At 46.0% G+C, this 21,528-nt stretch overlaps 1 protein-coding gene across 1 annotated transcript in view; it reads left to right on the top strand.

Moving 5' to 3' along the window:
- LOC126427409 (uncharacterized) overlaps positions 1 to 21,528 on the top strand; it is a 284,724-nt gene that overhangs the window by 188,352 nt on the left and 74,844 nt on the right. The window contains exons 5-6 of the mRNA XM_050089779.1: positions 5,930 to 6,174; positions 12,264 to 12,594. Coding sequence (XP_049945736.1) covers positions 5,930 to 6,174; positions 12,264 to 12,594 — 576 coding nt within the window. The remainder of the gene's footprint in view (positions 1 to 5,929; positions 6,175 to 12,263; positions 12,595 to 21,528) is intronic.

Raw genomic sequence — 21,528 nt, 5'->3', positions numbered from 1 at the left:
TCATTGAACTGTCATAGAGGAGACAGCCTTAGTCACCGATGAACGGCAGTTAGCATGGGTGGATGAACCAGGTGCCCACTGCAGAGGTCCATACACAGCAACATTCATTGAACTGTCATAGAGGAGACAGCCTTAGTCACTGATGAACGGCAGTTAGCATGGGTGGATGAACCAGGTGCCCACTGCAGAGACCCATACACAGCAATATTCATTGAACTGTCATAGAGGAGACAGCCTTAGTCACCGATGAACGGCAGTTAGCATGGGTGGATGAACCAGGTGCCCACTGCAGAGACCCATACACAGCAACATTCATTGAACTGTCATAGAGGAGACAGCCTTAGTCACCGATGAACGGCAGTTAGCATGGGTGGATGAACCAGGTGCCCACTGCAGAGACCCATACACAAAAATATTCATTGAATTGTCATAGAGGAGACAGCCTTAGTCACTGATGAATGGCAGTTGGCATGGGTGGATGAACCAGGTGCCCACTGCAGAGGCCCATTCACAGCAATATTCATTGAACTGCCATAGAGGAGACAGCCTTAGTCACCGATGAACGGCAGTTAGCATGGGTGGATGAACCAGGTGCCCACTGCAGAGACCCATACACAGCAATATTCATTGAACTGTCATAGAGGAGACAGCCTTAGTCACCGATGAACGGCAGTTAGCATGGGTGGATGAACCAGGTGCCCACTGCAGAGACCCATACACAGCAATATTCATTGAATTGTCATAGAGGAGACAGCCTTAGTCACTGATGAACGGCAGTTGGCATGGGTGGATGAAACAGGTGCCCACTGCAGAGGCCCATTCACAGCAATATTCATTGAACTGCCATAGAGGAGACAGCCTTAGTCACCGATGAACGGCAGTTAGCATGGGTGGATAAACCAGGTGCCCACTGCAGAGACCCATACACAGCAATATTCATTGAACTGTCATAGAGGAGACAGCCTTAGTCACCGATGAACGGCAGTTAGCATGGGTGGATGAACCAGGTGCCCACTGCAGAGACCCATACACAGCAATATTCATTGAATTGTCATACAGGAGACAGCCTTAGTCACTGATGAACGGCAGTTGGCATGGGTGGATGAACCAGGTGCCCACTGCAGAGGCCCATACGCAGCAATGTTCGTTGAACTGTCATGGAGGAGACACTCCTGTAGCCCCTCGGTTCCTCTGAGTGATCAGTTGCTCAACAGCTGCACGTCTGTTAGCCCGCACACATTTCCGTAGCCATTGGTCATCCCTGCCGTCCGTGGCCCGTGGTACACAATGGTTACTCCGGCGCCAGTTTTGGGCGGTACCAGTCTGCCAGACATGGTGTACTGTAACCAGGTGTACAAATTTAGTGGTTCCGGAAACGCATCCACCCTTAGCCTAAAAGCCAATGGTAGTGCATTTTTGGATTTTGGACAAATCGTTCCGTTCCCGAATTACAACTGGACTGTTTTCCGCGTCCCCCGACAAGGTTAATATACCCTCTGCTGCTGTCTGTTAGTGGTTATTGCACACTGAAGAGTATGAACGTACCTACATCTATACTCTGCAATAAACTGTGAGGTGCATGGCAGAGGGTACGTCCCATAGCACTATATATTAGGATTTGTTCTTGTTCCATTCACGTATGGATCTTACCCTTATGATCCCTATGAGAGTGATACGTGATGGGTCATAGTATGTTCAAAGCAAATGTCTTCGAGAATGAAATTTTCACTCTGCAGCGGAGTGTGCGCTGATATGAAACTTCCTGGCAGATTAAAACTGTGTGCCGGACCGAGACTCGAAATCGGGATGTTTGCCTTTTGCGGGCAAGTGCTCGGCAAAGGTGAGTTCGGGTGTCGGTCCAGCACACAGTTCTAATCTGCCAGGAAGTTTCAAGTCTTTCAGTTCAGTTCATTCAGCATCTCCATGAGGCTTTTCCATAGGCCAGACGAACCTGTGACTGTACTGCCCTTCTCTGTATTCGTACGCCAGCCGGAGTGGCCGTGCGGTTCTAGGCGCTACAGTCTGGAGCCGAGCGACCGCTACGGTCGCAGGTTCAAATCCTGCCTCGGGCATGGATGTGTGTGATGTCCTTAGGTTAGTTAGGTTTAATTAGTTCTAAGTTATAGGCGACTGATGACCTCAGAAGTTAAGTCGCATAGTGCTCAGAGCCTTTTGAACCATTTTTGTATTCGTTCCATAGCTCCCTTTTGTCCTATTTGTGTGCGTCCTACACACTTGAGCAATACTGTAGAACCGGTGGTTTGAGTCATCCGTATGCAACCTCCTTTGTAGACTGATTGCACTTCCCCAGTAATCTATCAGTAAACCACAGTCTACCATTTGGTTTAGCGACGACAATATCCCTAGAAAGTGTTAAACGCAGGTATTTGAGTTGGCCGATTCCAACAGTAATTCACTGATATTATAGTCATAGGATACTACGTTTTGTGGTTTTGAGAAGGGCACAATTTAACATTTATGAACGTTTAAGGCAAGTTGCCAATGTTTGCACCTGTTCAAAATCTTATCAAGATCTGACTGAATATGTATGCAGCCTCTTTAAGACAGTACTCATTATAGATAACTGCATCATCTGCAAAAAGAGGTTGCAATTAATACTGTCTGCAAGGTCATTAATATACAACATGAATAGCAAGGGTCCCAACACACTTTCCTGGGGCAAACCCGAAGTTACTTCTACATCTGACGATGGCTCTCCACCCAAGACAACATCCTGCGTCCTCCCTACCAAAAAGTCCTCACAAATCCAGCCACAAATTTCACTTGAAACCCCATATGATTGTAGTTCTGAGAATAGGGGTAGGTGTGGTACCGACTGTTTATTATAGGAAACTGAGAAAGTATCTCCCTAAACAATTATTGGCAAAGCAAGAATAAATACCTTTTATTATCATGAACTTCTCTCCCTACATTTAATAATGGAAATTGCGCTTCAAATTACGTAAAGTGAAAATACCGTGATGTTAGGAATTATTATTCTGAGATGACAGATATATTCCACTGCTACGCAAAGCTTCTCTAGCATGGGTATTAAATATTTTTCCTTCTGACCTAAAATAAATTGAATCTTCATTTAATTCTGAAATACTACTTCCTAATGCTCAAGCCAAATTTAATGCAAACGTCTGCTAGTGTTGTATGGTTCAAATGGCTCTGAGCACTATGGGACTTAACATCGATGGTCATCAGTCCCCTAGAATTTAGAACTACTTAAACCTAACTAACCTAAGGACATCACACAACACCCAGTCATCACGGGGCAGAGAAAATCCCTGACCCCGCCGGGAATCGAACCCGGGAACCCGGGCGCGGGAAGAGAGAACGCTACCGCATGACCACGAGCTGCGGACTTAGTGTTGTATTACGTAAAGATAAATTTTCAGAAATCAAAGATAACCGTGGTAGGTTAACTGAAAATCGGACTCCGCAAATAACATTAAATTGCAGGTACAGCTCGAGAAATGAAAGAAAACCAATTTTGAGCTACTTTGGGGGATTAAATTTAAAATACCACACGACCTTTCACCCGTACACGTTTACGTAAATGGTACGGGGAGGAAAAGGTTTCCGTTCCACAGCAAGAACAAACTTATAAACTTCAACACTGATAATTATTATTTAGCGGTAATTCAACATACAAGAATAGGTAGCAAGGCTCTATACATTGAATGGCATAAAGAGCCACGGGCGGAAAGACAAGACAAGAGCTGAGCTATAGGGCAAGCTATTACAGACAGATAGCATGGCGTCTTCCCTTTACACAGTATGTCGTGGTATCTTTATACTCTGAAGAGCCAAAGAAACTGGTACAGCTGCCTAATTCCGTGTAGGGCCCCCGCGAGCACGCAGAAGTGCTGTAGCACGACGTAGCATGGACTCCACTAATGTGTGAAGTAGTGGTGGATGGAACTGACGTCCTGAATCCTGCAGGGTTGTACAGAAATCCTTAAGAGTGCGAAGGGGTGGAGATCACTCCTCAACAGCACGTTCCAAGATATCCCAGATATGCTCAACAATGTTAATGTCCGGGTACTTTGGTGGTCAGCGGAAGTGTTTAATCTCAAAGGAGTGTTCGTGGAGCCACTCTATAGCAATTGTGGACGAGTGGGGTGTCGTATTGTCCTCCTGGAATTGTCCACGTCCTTTGGAAAGCACAGTGGACATGAATAGATGCAGGTGATCAGATGGGATGCTTACGTACCTATCACCTGTCAGAGTCGTATCTAGACGTATCAGGGGCCCCATATCACCACAAATGCACACGCCCTACACCATTATAGAGCCTCCACCAGCTTGAGCGGTCCCCTGCTAACAAAAAAAAAAAAAAAAATGGTTCAAATGGCTCTGAGCACTATGGGACTTAACATCTGAGGTCATCAGTCCCCTAGAACTTAGAACTACGTAAACCTAACCTATGGACATCACACATATCCATGCCCGAGGCAGTATTCGAACCTGCGACCGTAGCGGTCGCGCGGTTTCAGACTGAAGCGCCTAGAACCGCCCGGCCACACCGGCCGGCCCCTTCTAACATGCAGGGTTCATGGATTCATGAGGTTGTCTCCATACCCGTACACGTCCATCCGCTCGATACAATTTGGAACGAGACTCGTCCGACCAGGCAACATGTTTCCTGTCATCAACACTCCAATGTCAGTGTTGACGGGCCCAGGCGTGGCGTAAAGCTTTGTGTCGCGGAGTCATCAAGGGTACACGAGTTGGCCTTCGGCTCCGACAGCCCATATAGATGATGTTTCGTTTAATGCTTCTCACGCTGTCACTTGATGGCCCAGCGCTGAATTCTGCAGCAATATTAGCGAGGGCTGTACTTCTGTCACGTTGAACGATTCGCTTCAACCATCGTTGATCCCATTCTTGCAGGATCGTTTTCAGGCCGCAGCGATGTCGAAGAACTGATGTTTTACCGGATTCCTGATATACAAGGTGCACTCGTGAAACGGTCGCACGGGAAAATCTCCGCTTCATCGCTACCTCGGACATTCTGTGTCGTCGGCCGGTGTGGCCGAGCGGTTCTAGGCGCTTCAGTCTGGAACCGCGCGATCGCTACGGTTGCAGGTTCGAATCCTGCCTCGCGCATGGATGTGTGTGATGTCGTTTAAGTTAGTTATGTTTAAGTAGTTCTAAGTTCTAGGGGACTGATGACCTCAGATGGTAAGTCCCATAGTGCTCAGAGCCATTCGAGCAACTGTGACCCGTCGCTCGTGCACTGACTATAACACCACATCCAAGCTTAAATCTTGATAACCTGGCATTGTAGCAGCAGTAACCGATCTAAGAAGTGCTCAAAATGGCTCAAATGGCTCTGAGCACTATGGGGCTTAACAGCTGAACTACTTAAACCTAACTAACCTAAGTACATCACACACATCCATCCCCGAGGCAGGATTCGAACCTGCGACCGTAGCGGTCGCGCGGTTCCAGACTGAAGCGCCTAGAACCGCTCGGCCACTCCGATCGGCCTAACAAGTGCGCCAGACACCTTTTGCCTTATACAGGCGTTGCCGACCGCAGCGCTGTCTTCTGTCTGTTTACATATCGTTGTATTTGATTACGCACGCCTACAGCAGTTTCTTTGGCACTTCAGTGTAGTAGTTCATGGAATCTTTATATATCACTGAGGAATCTATAAAGTTTCAATACACTACTAGTGATAAATGTTCTAAGTGAAGCTTATGTCACTCTGATTATTTTTACCACTACCCAGAGGAGTCACAGTGGCACTGCATCCACATGGCAGCCTCAATCCGAAGCTTTCAGAGTGTCATGTGAGAAATGTGCGGTGGCCACGTTAAAGTGACTGGACTGTGTAGTTTTACTTAAAGATAGTGCTGTGTTTATTATTATTGATTCAAACATCGATAAAGACGTGTCGGTAACTTCCGTGCAGTGGCGAGCAGCAGCAGCAACAACAGCAGCAACAGCAGGAGCAGCAACAACAACAGCAGCAGCAGACGACGCCCGCCCCCGGCCTGCCGCTGACGCCGCCCCCGCCGTTCGACGTGGTGCCCGTGAACTCGGTGGCCAAGCCACGGCCGCCGCCCCCGCGCGTCGTGGGGCTCAAAGACGCCGACCTCAGCCTGGAGACGGCGGCCGCCGGGTCGGGGCCGCAGACGCGCGTCGAGGTCAAGAAGGGTGAGTGGCGCCCCCTCAAGGTCAAGAGCGAGCCCCTTCTCAGGGAAGCACTTAACAATTCTCGAAAAAAAAAAAAAAACATTATTAAGAATTCCTCCTGCCGCTTTCTCTCTAATGCGATTTCTTACAACACTGCACCCTTTTCACTCTGGCCTTGTGGCTCAAGGTCGCGTGCCTTTATCCCTACGATAAAATACCGAAATACCGATGTATCGACTATTCTTCCAAAAGTTATCGATAGATGTTGTTGTTGTTGTGGTCTTCAGTCCTGAGACAGGTTTGATGCAGCTCTCCATGCTACTCTATCATGTGCAAGCTTCTTCTTCTCCCAGCACCTACTGCAACTTACATCCTTCTGAACCTGCTTAGTGTATTCATCTCTTGGTCTCCATCTACAATTTTTACGCTCCACACTGCCCTCCAATACTAAACTGGTGATCCCTTGATGCCTCAGGGCATGTCCTACCAACCGATCCCTTCTTCTACTCAAGTTGTGCCACAAACTCCTCTTCTGCCCAATTCTATTCAGTACCTCCTCATCACTTATGAGATCTACCCATCAAATCGTCAGCATTCTTCTGTAGCACCACATTTCAAAAGCTTCTATTCTCCTCTTGTCTAAACTATTTATCATCCACGTTTCACTTCAATACATGGCTACGCTCCATACAAATACTTTCAGAAACGACTTCCTGACACTTTATACTCGATGTTAACAAATTTCTCTTCTTAAGAAACACTTCCCTTGCCATTGCCAATCTACGTTTTATATCCTCTCTACTTCGACCATCATCAGTTATTTTCCTCCCAAAATACCAAAACTGCTTTACTACTTTAAGCGTCTCATTTCCTAATCTAATTCCCTCAGCATCACCCAACTTAATTCGACTAAATTCCATTATCCTCGTTTTGCTTTTGTTGATGTTCATCTTATACCCTCCTTTCAAGACACTGTCCATTCCATTCAGCTGCTCTTCCAAGTTCTTTGCTGTCTCTGACAGAATTACAATGCCATCGGCGAACCTCAAAGTTGTTACTTCTTCTCCATGAATTTTAATACCTACTCCGAATTTTTCTTTTATTTCCTTTACTGCTTGCTCAATATACAGATTGAATAGGATCAGGGATAGGCTACAATTCTTTCTCACTCCCTTCCCAACCACTGCTTCCCTTTCATGCCCCTCAACTATTATAACTCCAATCTGGTTTCTGTACAAATTGTAAATAGCCTTTTGCTCTCTGTATCTTACCCCTGCCACCTTTCGAATTTGAAAGAGAGTATTCCAGTCAACATTGTCAAAAGCTTTCTCTAAGTCTACAAATGGTAGAAACGTAGGTTTGCCTTTCCTTAATCTATTTTCTAAGATAAGTCGTAGGGTCAGTATTGCCTCACGTGTTCCAATACTTCTACGGAATCCAAACTGATCTTCGTCAAGGTCGTCTTTTACCACTTTTTCCATTCGTCTGTAAAGAATTTGCGTTAGTAGTTTGCAGCTGTGACTTATTAAACTGATAATTCGATAATATTCACATCTGTCGACACCTGCTTTCTTTGGTATTGGAATTATTATATTCTTCTAGAAGTCTGAGGGTATTTCGCGTGTCTCATACATCTTGCTCACCAAATGGTAGTATTTTTGTCAGGGCTGGCTCTCCCAAGGGTGTCAGTAGTTCTAATGGAATGTTGTCTACTCCCGGGGCCTTGTTTCGACTCAGGTCTTTCAGTACTCTGTCATACTATTCACGCAGTATCGTATCTCCCATTTCTTCTTCAGCTATCGATAAATACCGGTGATACATAAATCTCGAAATGGTAATCTCAAGTGCCGATGTATTTATTTTATATATTATACTTTTTTCGCTATTTTCGATAAATATTTGAAGTTGTTCTTTTGAAATTGTAGTAGAACATCATTTTACTTTGACTGTGTGAATGACAATGTTTAATTTGTGGAGTGCTCAACCACGTGGTCAGCAGCGCCCATGCAAAGTCCCAATTTTTACAAATTTTTAACTCAGTCCAATCCAACAACTGTCACGAATGATGATGATGATGATGAATACCCAGTCCCCAGGCAGAGAAAAGAGAAAATTCCGAACCTGGCCGCGAATAGAACCCGCGACCCTGTGATCCAGAGGCAGCAACGCTGGCCCCTAGACCACCAGCTGGGGACACACTGCGTGGACGAGTCTTACTACTTGGCGAGCTTCCATCACGTCCAGTCTTGCTCTCTGACTGTGTATAGCAAGTATAGGTCCTGTTGCCCTCGGAGGTGGCAGTGGAATAACAAGATTTGCGATGTGGAGAAATAGCACACCAATGTGCTATTTCTTCATATCGACATTTTTCAAAAACAGCTGCTGAACACGATGAACAAAAATCTAAATGAAGAGATTCGTCTACGCGGTTGGGCGGAGACGTGTGAGGGGAAATGCTGACGTAATTGGCGTTCGGCGCCACCAACAGAAGCCGGCCGAAGTGGCCGTGCGGTTAAAGGCGCTGCAGTCTGGAACCGCAAGACCGCTACGGTCGCAGGTTCGAATCCTGCCTGGGGCATGGATGTTTGTGATGTCCTTAGGTTTAACTAGTTCTAAGTTCTAGGGGACTAATGACCTCAGCAGTTGAGTCCCATAGTGCTCAGAGCCATTTGAACCATTTGAACCACCAACAGAAACTGCAACGTTTAGCGTCCCCACGCAATTTTGACGCTACAACTGCTGGGTCGTTGGAGATTGGGGGAGAAAAAACAAAAAAGACAGGAAAGTCGACATGAACTGTTTCGGACAAATCCGATATGTGATGAAACCGAACGACAGACCCAACTGTCACTTTTATTGCGCCACCGACATGCAGTAATACCACTGTTAGAGATGTGGTTACGGCCAAGCCAGAACGTGCATCGCTTTCCTTTCAATTCTTGCTCTACCGGGATAATCAGGCTGCTAGCTTCTTGATGTACAGTATATCTAATAATGAATCAATACTCAAATATACGGCTCTCGGCCGCGGTGGTCTCGCGGTTCTAGGCGCGCAGTCCGGAACCGTGCGACTGCTACGGTCGCAGGTTCGAATCCTGCCTCGGGCATGGGTGTGTGTGATGTCCTTAGGTTAGTTAGGTTTAACTAGTTCTAAGTTCTAGGGGACTGATGACCACAGCAGTTGAGTCCCATAGTGCTCAGAGCCATATGAACCATATATATACGGCTCTAAAACAGGCAGTGTATTTACAATGTCAACCGATATTTTTACACGCCGGTACATCGATATTTTCCCCGTCGATGTGTTGATGCATTTTTTCGACATATCGACGTCGGATTTTGATATTTTTCTAAATGTCGATGTTTTGAAAAACATCGACAGTCCTAATCTCCACTCTACACGTTCCCCCCTACAACCTTGCAAGCACTCCGCACAGTCAACAACCATTGCCGCTTAAACAAGGAACCAATAACAATAAGCATTGTCGCTTTTCAGAATTAGTTTATTGCTCTCTAATGGACTTTGCCGGCAGCGGTGGCCGAGCGTTACTAGGCGCTGCTACGGTCGCAGGTTCGAATCCTGCCTCCGGCATGGATGTGTGTCATGTCCTTGGGTTTAAGCAGTTCTAAGTTCTAAGGGACTGATGACCTCAGATGTTGAATCCCATAGTGCTCAGAGCCATCTGAACCATTTTCTAATAGACTTTGTTTACACACGACTATTACGCTAAAATTGAATTATTGAACTAGAGGGTGTATCAAAGAGAATCATTTGATTTGGCACGTTTATATTTCTGAAACTAACAAAAATATACAATGAATATTCTTTTTTGACGAATAGGAAACTCAAAAAGTCTTTTCTCGTACCTTATCACAGGTATTCAATACGCCTCCTTGAGATGCACGGCAATGTAAATGCGATATTCATATTGTTCCCACACTGCAGCGGGCATGGCTTGAGTTAACAGCTTCCAGAGCTGCTGTTACGCGATGTCTGAGTTCATTCATTGTTGTTGGTAATGGAGGCACACAAACATTTTACAAACCCCGACAAGAAATAATCACATACAGTCAGGTCCGGTGACCTTGGAGGCCAGTAATGTAAGGCTGAATCATTTGGTCCAGTGCGACGGATCCATCGTCCAGTAATCCTTCGATTTAAAAATTACAGCCGGCCGGTATGGCCGTGCGGTTCTAGGCGCTTCAGTCTGGAACCGCGTGGCCGCTAGGGTCGCAGGTTCGAATCCTGCCTCGGGCGTGGATGTGTGTGATGTCCTTAGGTTAGTTAGGTTTAAGTAGTTCTAAGTTCTAGGGGACTGATGACCACAGATGTTGAGTCCCATAGTGCTTAGAGCCATTTAAAAATTACCGCACTTCCAGATGCCGGTTGGTAAATGAAGTCGTTCGAATCAGTCCCCAACTGTGGGAAAAGAAAGTTCTCAAGTATGTCGAGACACGTGCTTCCTGTAACAGTGTTCTCGGCGAAGAAAAATGGACCGTACGCGTTCTCGAGTGAAACTGCACATAACACACTGCCGCTACCTAGCGCGAACCAACTAAGATTCGAGAGTTTGCTCTTTCCAACAGCAGGTATTTCAAATAACATAAAAGATGTGATTCGTCAGTTTGTCCCGGCGTATTTGATAATCAAAATATCCACGGGTGTACTGCCGGTCTACAGTGTCCAACGGGCACAATATTTCGGCGATCATACATGTCGCCTTCGTCAGGTGTACTGATGATGGCGACATGTATGATCGCCGAAATGTTGTGCCCGTTGGACACTGTAGACCGGCAGTACACCCGTGGATATTTTGATTAACATAAAAGTTACCATTTCTTTAAATTCGATGATTATTTTGATACATCCTATATATGAAAAAAAATATAAATTAGTTACAAACTGCGGGGTGCACACACTTTATTCGACATGTAAACCTCACTACAGATATTCGGATTTAGGTTATGACATGTTCGATACGCCTGCCATCATTGGCGATGATGTGGCGTAGACGAGTAACGAAATTCTGCGTGACCTGCTGAAGCATCGGAACATCGATGCTGTCGATGACCTTCTGTTTGGCTGTTTTCAGCTCAGCAATTGTTTTGAGGACATTGCTGTACACCTTCTGTTTAATATAACGCCACAAATAATATTTCTCATGTGTTCAGATGCGAAAATTGTGGCGGCCAATCGAGGCCCGTGCCAGTGGCCTCTGGGTACCCCAGAGCCAGAATGCAGTCCCCAGAGTTCTCCTCCAGAACATAAAACTGCCTGTTTCTTTAATTTCCCAAAGGCAATAAAACGACTAGGTGACGATGAATCTATCGAAGTTCAACTCTCCCGCAATTTTGCGATGCGATACGAGCGTCTTCCTCGGACGTTTAAGAGGACCAACTCCACTCGTTCTTCTTTAGGAAGAGACATAATTCGTTCTGAAAAAAATTTATTAAAATTTATTTTATTATTGTTGTTGTTGTTGTCGTCTTCAGTCCTGAGACTGGTTTGATGCAGCTCTCCATGCTACTCTATCCTGTGCAAGCTTCTTCATCTCCCAGTACCTACTGCAAGCTACATCCTTCTGAATCTGCTTACTGTATTCATCTCTTGGTCTCCCTCTACGATTTTTACCCTCCACGCTGCCCTGCAGTACAAAATTGGTGATCCCTTGATGCCTCAGAACATGTCCTACTAACCGATCCCTTCTTCTAGTCAAGTTGTGCCACAAACTCCTCTTCTCCCCAATTCTATTCAATACCTCATCATTAGTTATGTGATCTACCCATGTAATCTTCAGCATTCTTCCGTAGCACCGCATTTAGAAGGCTTCTATTCTCTTCTTGTCCAAACTATTTACCGTCCATGTTTCACTTCCATACATGGCTACACTCAATAATGTTTGTAAAATACAGCATATTTATTAGAATTTATTAGAATCTCTTACGCACCCAGACTTTGAGGACAACCTGTATATAGTGTTTCTTAATTTTTCTTGGAAAATTGTTGCTTTATAACTGTTGGGGCCTTTGTACATTTAAATGATAAGAGATCATTCTGAGGCTGGCTGTGCAGGTCAAGTTAGAAACCCTCGCTGTCCCCCTACTTGCAGGACCGAACGGGCAGGACTATGAGTACGAGTACGTCTACTACTACTACGACGACGACGACACGGCGGAGGCGGACTCGTCCGCCGCCCCCGACGCCGCCCCCGACGCCGCCAGCTCCGACACCACCAGCTCATCTTCCACGACCACCAGCACCACGACGACGACGACGACGACCACAACCACCACCACGACCACGCCGGAGCCCACCACCACGACCACTACCACCACCACGACGCCACCTCCGCCTCCCCCGCCGCCCCCGGCGCCGCCGGCGGTGAACTCCGTCCGCAAGCACGGCCACAGGAAGGATCGAGAGGACGGCGAAGGCGGCAGGTACGTATGCTGCACTCCTACTCCTGGGTTCGAATCCCTCTGCCTACATTTCAGGCGGGTTTCGGCTAGGGACACGGTACCGACGGAAGCGTATCGGTCACTCACGAGTAGTATCGTAATAAAAGTGTTGTAGTCGTGAAAGTATCGAAAGGGAAGTGTCAATACTTTGAAATATTGATAGTTACCCGTACTACTATACAGTGTGTAAACAAAAATGTACGGCACAAATTGCAGGACACATTCCCCACAATGTAGACGAAGAAATCATGTTATATGAACATCGATCTGGAAACGCTTTGTTTCCATGTTACAACTCATTTTCTCCAACGAGTATTAACTAGATCAGATTGTAAGTTTTCCCAAAATTTGGAAATTTGGAATAAGTTCTATAGGTCCAAACTGCTCAGGTCACCGGTCCCTAAGCTTACACACTACTTAATCTAACTTAAACTACCTTACGCTAAGAACAACAGATACACCCGCGCCCGAGGGAGAACTCGAACCTCCGACGGGGTGAGCCGCGCGAACCGGGACAAGCCGCCCTAAACCACGCGGCTACCCCGCGCGGGTGAGTTTTCCCAATTGTCAAGTACGGGCAGACGTCAATGCTCACGAAAAGATTTCTTTTCAGTGTCTGGGCCGGCATTGTTGGTGACTGTTTGGTAGGGTCTCACTTTCTCCCACCCAGGCTCAACGGACAAAGTTATAATTGCGTACAGAATATTCCACCTCATGTTGACTATGCTACAAATATAGCACCATTCTTATCCACTATCTATCAGAGATCATTGGAACAGCGGAAAGTTCCACGGGACTGGAAGAAGGCCCAGGTCATAGCAACCTATAAAAAGTGTAGAAAATCGGAAGCACATAACTACCGGCCAACTTCACTGACATCGATTTGTTTTAGAATCGTGGAACATATTTTGTGTTCAGACATAATGACCTTTCTAGAGTCTGAGAAGGTCATCTGCAGAAACCAGCACGGTTTTAGGAAACAGCGGTCATGCGAGACACAGCTGGCCCTCTTTGTGCATGACATACAACAGGTTCTACATACCGGCTCCCAGCTTGATGCCATATTCCTCGACTTTCAAAAACCTTAGACTCAGTTCCGCACTGTCGCTTGCTACAAAAAGTGCGCGCTTACGGGCTATCCGATGACATATGTGGTTGGATAGAAAGTTTTCTAAAGACCAGAACGGGGTGACTTCAACAGAAACAAGCGTTAACATCAGGTGTGCCCCAGGGCAGCGAAATAGGTCCGCTGTTTTTTACGATTTACATAAACGATCTGGTTGATGGTATTGACAGCGACCTTAGACTGTTTGCCGATGATGCTGTAGTCTACACGAAAGTAGTATCACACGAAAGTTGTGAACAAATCAGTGAGAATTTGCAGAAAATAAATTGAAATTATTTCTCAATATTAGTAAGTGTAACCTACTGCGGATAACAAGGCGAAAATTCCCATTAATGTACGAGTACAAAGTAAATGATCAGTCTTTGGAAGCGGTAACATCCGTCAAGTACCTGGGTGTGACTATTCGAAATGATCTCAAATGGAATGATCAGATTACGCAAGTAACGGGTAAGGCGAAGTCTAGATTACGGTTTATTGGTAGAATCCTGAAGCGATGCAGTCCTTCAACAAAGGAAATTGCTTACAATACGTTAGTTCGTCCAGTCTTGGAGTATCGTTCGTCTGTATGGGACCCTTACCAGTTGGGTCTGATTCAAGAGATTGAGAAGGTCCCAAAGTCTCATAGAAAGTTTGAAGTCGAACACAGGCGCAGATAGACGGCGCTCTAAGCGGGGCTGCTCACTAAATTCCGAAATCGCGGTGAACGCACATTGGAAGCGCGTATTCGTCACCGCCATACTGGCGTACCACCCGGCGTGATGGTATGGGGTGCCATTGGTTACACGTCTCGGTCACCTCTTGTTCGCATTGACGGCACTTTGAACAGTGGACGTTACATTTCAGATGCGTTACGACCCGTGGCTCTACCCTTCATTCAATCCCTGCGAAACCCTACATTTCAGCAGGATAATGCACGACCGTGTGTTGCAGGTCCTGTACGGGCATTTCTGGATTCAGAAAATGTTCGACTGCTGCCCTGGCCAGCATATTCTCCAGATCTCTCACCAACTGAAAACGCCTGGTCAATGGTGACCGAGCAACTGGCTCGCCACAATACGGCAGTCACTACTCTCGATGAACTGTGGTATCGTGTTGAAGCTGCATGGGCAGCTGTACCTGTACACGCCATCCAAGCTCTGTTTGACTCAATGTGCAGTCGTATCAAGGCCGTTATTACGGCCAGAGGTGGTTGTTCTGGGTACTGATTTCTCAGTATCTATGCACCCAAATTGCGTGAAAATGTAATCGCATGTCAGTTCTGGTACAATATATTTGTCCAATGAATACCTGTTTATCACCTGCATTTCTTCTTGGTGTAGCAATTTTAATGGCCAGTAGTGTAAATTTTGTCTACGCCATGTTGTATCCCCCTACAGCAAACGACCGCAGATTGCTGCCCACCCGTTTCGTAAGCTCATTTGTGTGTACAGAGAGAGAGAGAGAGAGAGAGAGAGAGAGAGGTGGTCTCGTCACGCTTCCCTGAGGCACTCCTGACGACGTCCGTGACGAACACTTGTCGTGTAGGGGGAGGTGCCGGGTTCTGATCCTGTACCCGCGCGCCTGTTCTCCTGCTGCGACGGTCCACGTCGTGGCTACGCAGGCGCCACGGGACGCCACGCGCTTTCCCTGGGGAGGCCAAGTCAGCCGGCGCCGGGCAGGTGCCAAGGTCGGCGTGGCTTCGTGCTTCCCATCCCTGCTTTCTCTCTCTCCTTATCTCTCTTCCCGTCCCCAGAAATTTCTCCGCCAGATTTAATTCGGAGAGAGCTCCCACGAGCGCGGGAACACCTGCCCGCCGCCGATTCTCAAAAGAAACGCCTGAAAAAGAAAAGAAAAGTGTGCGGCACTGCCGGTGTACCACGACAGTTCCAGCAATCTCCGCCTGGATTCGCAGGCACAGCTAAATACCTAGGTGCTACAGTTGCGACCACCTTGAGCTGGAACGAACACACAGTGACGTTGTAATAGGTCCATGATTAAGGAATTTGTTGCTAGCGCAGTCGAGCAGATGTAATTTCGATGGATTGCTCATGCGGTGCCTGCGATATGCAAGGTATAAGAGAATCTCAGACCAGAGAGCAGTGTTGTCAGCAGCAGGAACTGTGTAGCAGTAGGAGTTTGCGGTAGCTAGCAGTCTGGTGTATCGAGTTGGCTGGGCCGGTCGTGTGGAGCGATGGCGGTGCCCGAGCGAGGTAGTATAAGGTAAAAGCAGCCTCGCGCATATGTAGTATTCTTATATCAAGTCCCATGTAAATGTTTTAGAAAGAAATCTCTTAATAATAATCTTTCTTATAAAATTTAACTTTTCACAATCATTCATCTCAATTTGAAGAATTTACTAATTTCTCCAATCCATGGTAACCCTGATTATTGTAAAGACAAATCAGTTGTTTGTTTTTATACAAAATGGTTCAAATGGCTCTGAGGACTATGGGACTCAACTGCTGAGGTCATTAGTGCCCTAGAACTTAGAACTAGTTAAACCTAACTAACCTAAGGACATCACAAACATCCATGCCCGAGGCAGGATTCGAACCTGCGACCGTAGCGGTCTCGCGGTTCCAGACTGCAGCGCCTTTAACCGCACGGCCACTTCGGCCGGCCCTTTTTATACATGACAGATCTATCGGCCAACATTGCACTGGGCTGTGCCAGAAAAATTTCTTATAGGAGCAGATATATACGCGTTATCCGGCGACCTTATTGAGGTAAGAATTTTCATTTTTATTCAGAATGATGTTTCAGGGCCATGACGCAGCGGTGCTGACGTCCAGAATCTACCAGTTTAAATTCACAGTCATTATTGAAAGGTCATAAGTGAGCGAGGTTAGTCACATTGTATTATTAGTAGGATATGGAATTTATCTGTTGGGCAGTTACACTGAATGTGAATTATATAATTATATTTTTTACTGTTGGGAGGTTTAGGAATTGTTTTGTGGGGAGGTTACACTTGACTAACCTCGCTCACTTATGAGCTTTCAATAATGACTGTGAATTTAAACTGGTAGATTCTGGACGTCAGCACCGCTGCGTCATGGCCCTGAAACATCATTCTGAATAAAAATGAAAATTCTTACCTCAATAAGGTCGCCGGATAACGCGTATATATCTGCTCCTATAAGAAATTTTTCTGGCGCAGCCCAGTGCAATGTTGGCCGATAGATCTGTCATGTATAAAAAGAAACAACTGATGTGTCTTTACAATAATCAGGATTACCATGGATTGGAGAAATTAGTAAATTCTTCAAATTGAGATGAACGATTGTGAAAAGTTAAATTTTATAAGAAAGATTATTATCAAGAGATTTCTTTCTAAAACATTTACATGGGACTTGATATAAGAATACTACATATGCGCGAGGCTGCTTTTACCTTATACTGCCTCGCTCGGGCACCGCCATCGCTCCACACGACCGGCCCAGCCAACTCGATACACCAGACTGCTAGCTACCGCAAACTCCTACTGCTACACAGTTCCTGCTGCTGACAACACTGCTCTCTGGTCTGAGATTCTCTTACAGCTTACATATCGCAGGCAGCGCGTGAGCAGTCCATCGAAGTTACATCTGCTCGACTGCGCTAGCAACAAATTCCTTAATCATGTACCTATTACAGCCTTTTCAGGATGAAGTGGTACTGATTGAGTTGCGTATGGGTTTTCCGTTGCCCATGTCGGACAATTCTGTGTACTGACATATCCTGTCACATGGAAGTGGGCTTCGTGTGTCCACAGAATCTTCCATGACCAATCATTGTCCACTTCCGTGAGAGCAAGAAATTCTGAAGCAAAGGTATCTTTTGCTGACAGGTCAACTGGAAGCAACTCGTGCACATCAGTAATTTTGAACGGATAGCGAAGAAGGATGTTTTGTAGAATTTTACGCACCGTGCTCACGGGTATGTCCAATGCTCCAACAATTCTCCGTGCACCACACGTTTGCAGACCACCACTCATATCCTCCTGTATTGCTGTGTCGACTGCTTCCACTGAAGTCGAATGATTTCGTTTCCTCCCTCTACCTGGTTGCTCACGAAAAGAACCTGTCTTTTCGAATCTCCAAATCATTTTCTCCGGCCCCCGGCAGTCATCGGACCAACACCTTTTCTCAAAACTTCAAAAAAATGGTTCAAATGGCTCTGAGCACTATGGGACTCAACATCTTAGGTCATAAGTCCCCTAGAACTTAGAACTACTTAAACCTAACTAACCTAAGGACATCACACACATCCATGCCCGAAGCAGGATTCGAACCTGCGACCGTAGCAGTCCCGCGGTTCCGGACTGCAGCGCCAGAACCGCACGGCCACCGCAGCCGGCCAAAACTTCAGTGTCCGGAACTTCTGCAGAGCGACGTGTGCACAGTCATCGTTCTCGCTTTACAAGCAGAGCGCGATCCTGCATTCAGACAGCCGTGTCGAACGTCGCAGACGCGAAAGGAGGAAATGCCGTGTACCAGGCGTGTTTATACCAACTTGAATGGGTCGAGTGCATGACAAGTGTTTCCATTTGCGTATTCTGACACATACAGCGCCTTCTATTGACCAATTTTCGCACTATTTTCTTCTTCTGCCATACGTTTCCCCCTTCTCTGATAATACAGGGTGATTCGAAAAGAATACCACAACTTTAAAAATGTGTATTTAATGAAAGAAACATAATATAACCTTCTGTTATACATTATTACAAAGAGCATTTAAAAAGATTTTTTTTTAATCAAAAACAACTTCAGAGATGTTCAATACGGCCCCCTCCAGAAACTCGAGCAATATCAACCCGATACTCCAACTCGTTCCACACACTCTGTAGCATATCAGGCGTAACAGTTTGGATAGCTGCTGTTATTTCTCGTTTCAAATCATCAATGGTGGCTGGGAGAGGTGGCCGAAACACCATATCCTTAACATACCCCCATAAGAAAAAATCGCAGTGGGTAAGGTCAGGGCTTCTTGGAGGCCAGTAATGAAGTGCTCTGTCACGGGCTGCCTAGCGGCCGATCCATCGCCTCGGGTAGTTGACGTTCAGGTAGTTACGGATAAGGTTTCATAACTAACCTTTTTCGTAGGACTCTCCATACAGTTGATTGTGGAATTTGCAGCTCTCTGCTAGCTCTGCGAGTCGATTTTCCTGGGCTGCGAACAAATGCTTGCTGGATGCGTGCTACATTTTCATCACTCGTTCTCGGCCGTCCAGAACTTTTCCCTTTGCACAAACACCCATTCTCTGCAAACTGTTTATACCAACGTTTAATACACCACCTATCAGGAGGTTTAACACCATACTTCGTTCGAAATGCACGCTGAACAACTGTCGTCGATTCACTTCTGCCGTACTCAATAACACAAAAAGCTTTCTGTTGAGCGGTCGCCATCTTAGCATCAACTGACGCTGACGCCTAGTCAGCAGCGCCTCAAGCGAACAAATGTACAACTAAATGAAACTTTATAGCTCCCTTAATTCGCCGACAGATGGTGCTTAGCTCTGCCTTTTGTCGTTGCAGAGTTTTAAATTCCTAAAGTTGTGGTATTCTTTTTGAATCACCCTGTATTCTGTTGCAATTTGACGTCATTCAGACAAAGTGGTGTTATTTCTGTGGCGGTCAATTCACCCTTATCAGCCAATTGCTGTTGAGCGGGAGGGCCGGGACATGTAAACAACATTCACAGTTTATAACAACAACACTTTTATTAAACTGTTCTTTATCTTTAAAAAATGTTCAAATATGTGTGAAATCTTACGGGACTTATCTGCTAAGGTGATCAGTCCCTTAAGCTCACACACTGCTTAGCCTACTAAGGACGAACATATACACCCATGCCCGAGGGAGGACTCGAACATCCGCCGGGACCAGCCGCCCAGTCCGTGACTGCAGCGCCTAACACCGCTCGGCTAATCCCGCGCGGCTGTGACTAAAAGTCTAGGAGGTTTTGCTGTAATGTAAAATCACTAAGCGGCTCCATATCATCTATTCCCTCATGGACGATGCAGGCACCAATGCGGAAGGTACCAGGGAGAAGGCCGAAATCGTGAATTCGGTCTTCCTCGATTGTTTCACCCCGGAGGATCGTAATACGGTCCCTTCTTTCAATCAACGTCGAAATGGCACATACTGTGATCACCGATTGCGGAATAAAGCAACTACAATCGCTTGGTTTTGGAAAGGCATCAGAACGAGATGAGATTCTAGTAACATTCTACAAAGACTATGTCAAAGAACTTGCTCCCCTGCTAGCAGAAGTTTGTCGTACGTCACTGGAGCAACTCAGGTAGTGACTGGAAAAAGAGCGCAGGTCATTTCCATTTTCGAGAAGGGCCGCAGGACAGATGCACAAAATTGTCGACCTTTGCCTGTATAGTTGAGGTCTATCTGCTCGAGAATTCCGGATCGTGTTTTATGGTCATTTATTGTGCCGTTTTTGAGAGAGCGGGAATCTATAAGAATTAAGATGGATCTTTGGAAACTCAGCTAGGTCTGTTGCTACATGAGATCCACAGTGCTGTAGACAACGGTGCTCATGTTGATGAGGTATTCCTTGACTTTCAGGAAGGCATTTGATGCAGCAGTTTAGTAAAAAAAAAAAAAAATACGAGCTTAACGAATATCGGACCAGATCTGTGATTCGATTCGGGACTTTCTTGCAGAAAGTACTCAGTATGCTACTGTTAAGGGAAAACAATCGGCAGATGTGAAACCTAATTACCGGCGTACGCCAAGGCAGTGTGGTAGGACTGTTACTGTTTAGAATGCATATAAATATCTAGCAGAAACCGTCGGGAGCTCTTTAAGACTGTTAGCAGACGTTGCAGTTGTCTATAAAAAGGCAGCAATGCCAGAAGACAGTGTCGAGTTACAGAATGACCTGCACAGGTTTAATGAATGTTGCTAGCTCTGCCAGGTGACCCCGACCGCAAATACATGTAAGATATAGAAAAGACGTAGGAAAGAACTTCACTGATGTACAACTACGCTATTGATGACAAACTTCTGGAAACAATATCTACTGTAACATATCCAGGGGTAACTACCCACAGCGACCCTATGCGGAATGAGCCGGCCGCGGTGGCCGAGCGGTTCTAGGCGCTACAGTCCGGAACCGCGCGACTGCTACAGTCGCAGGTTCGAATCCTGTCTCGGGCATGGATGTGTGTGATGTCCTTAGGTTAGTTAGGTTTAAGTAGTTCTATGGGACTGATGACCTCAGATGTTAAGTCCCATAGTGCTCAGAGCCATTTGAACCTATGCGGAATGAACAAATAAACAAATTAGTAGGAAAATCGGATGGAAGATGGAGTCATGGGAAGAATCTTAAGGATATGTAATACATCCAGGGAAGATGGCTCTTGTTCGATTGATTTTTGAGTAGTGTTCATCAAACTGGGGCCCTTGCCAGGTAGGACTGTTAGAGAATTTCACGGGAAAAGGTGTATGGCCCATTTTTCTTTGCAGAGAACACTGTGACCGGAGGCACATATCGCAATATGCTTGAGAAATTCCTTTTCTCAGAGTTGGAGACTGATTCGAACGACTTAATTTACCAACAGGATGGGGCACCGCCACACTGCCATCTGGAAGTGTGGGAATTTTTAAACTGATAGATTACTGAACGATTTATCGGTCGCACTGGACCATAAGATGCAGCCTTACATTATAATGTAATAATTATAATCCAATAATCCAATAATTATTGGACTCTGAGGTCACCGGACCTGACTAGGTGATTATTTCTTGTGGGGATTCATAAAAGACTTTGTTTATGTCCCTCCGTTACCAACAACAATGAATGAGCTGCGA

The sequence above is a fragment of the Schistocerca serialis genome, chromosome 11 (assembly GCF_023864345.2).
Source record: "Schistocerca serialis cubense isolate TAMUIC-IGC-003099 chromosome 11, iqSchSeri2.2, whole genome shotgun sequence".
Lineage (NCBI taxonomy): Eukaryota > Metazoa > Arthropoda > Insecta > Orthoptera > Acrididae > Schistocerca > Schistocerca serialis.
The sequence above is the reverse complement of the archived record's forward strand: the minus strand, read 5'-3'. Positions and strand labels throughout refer to the sequence as shown.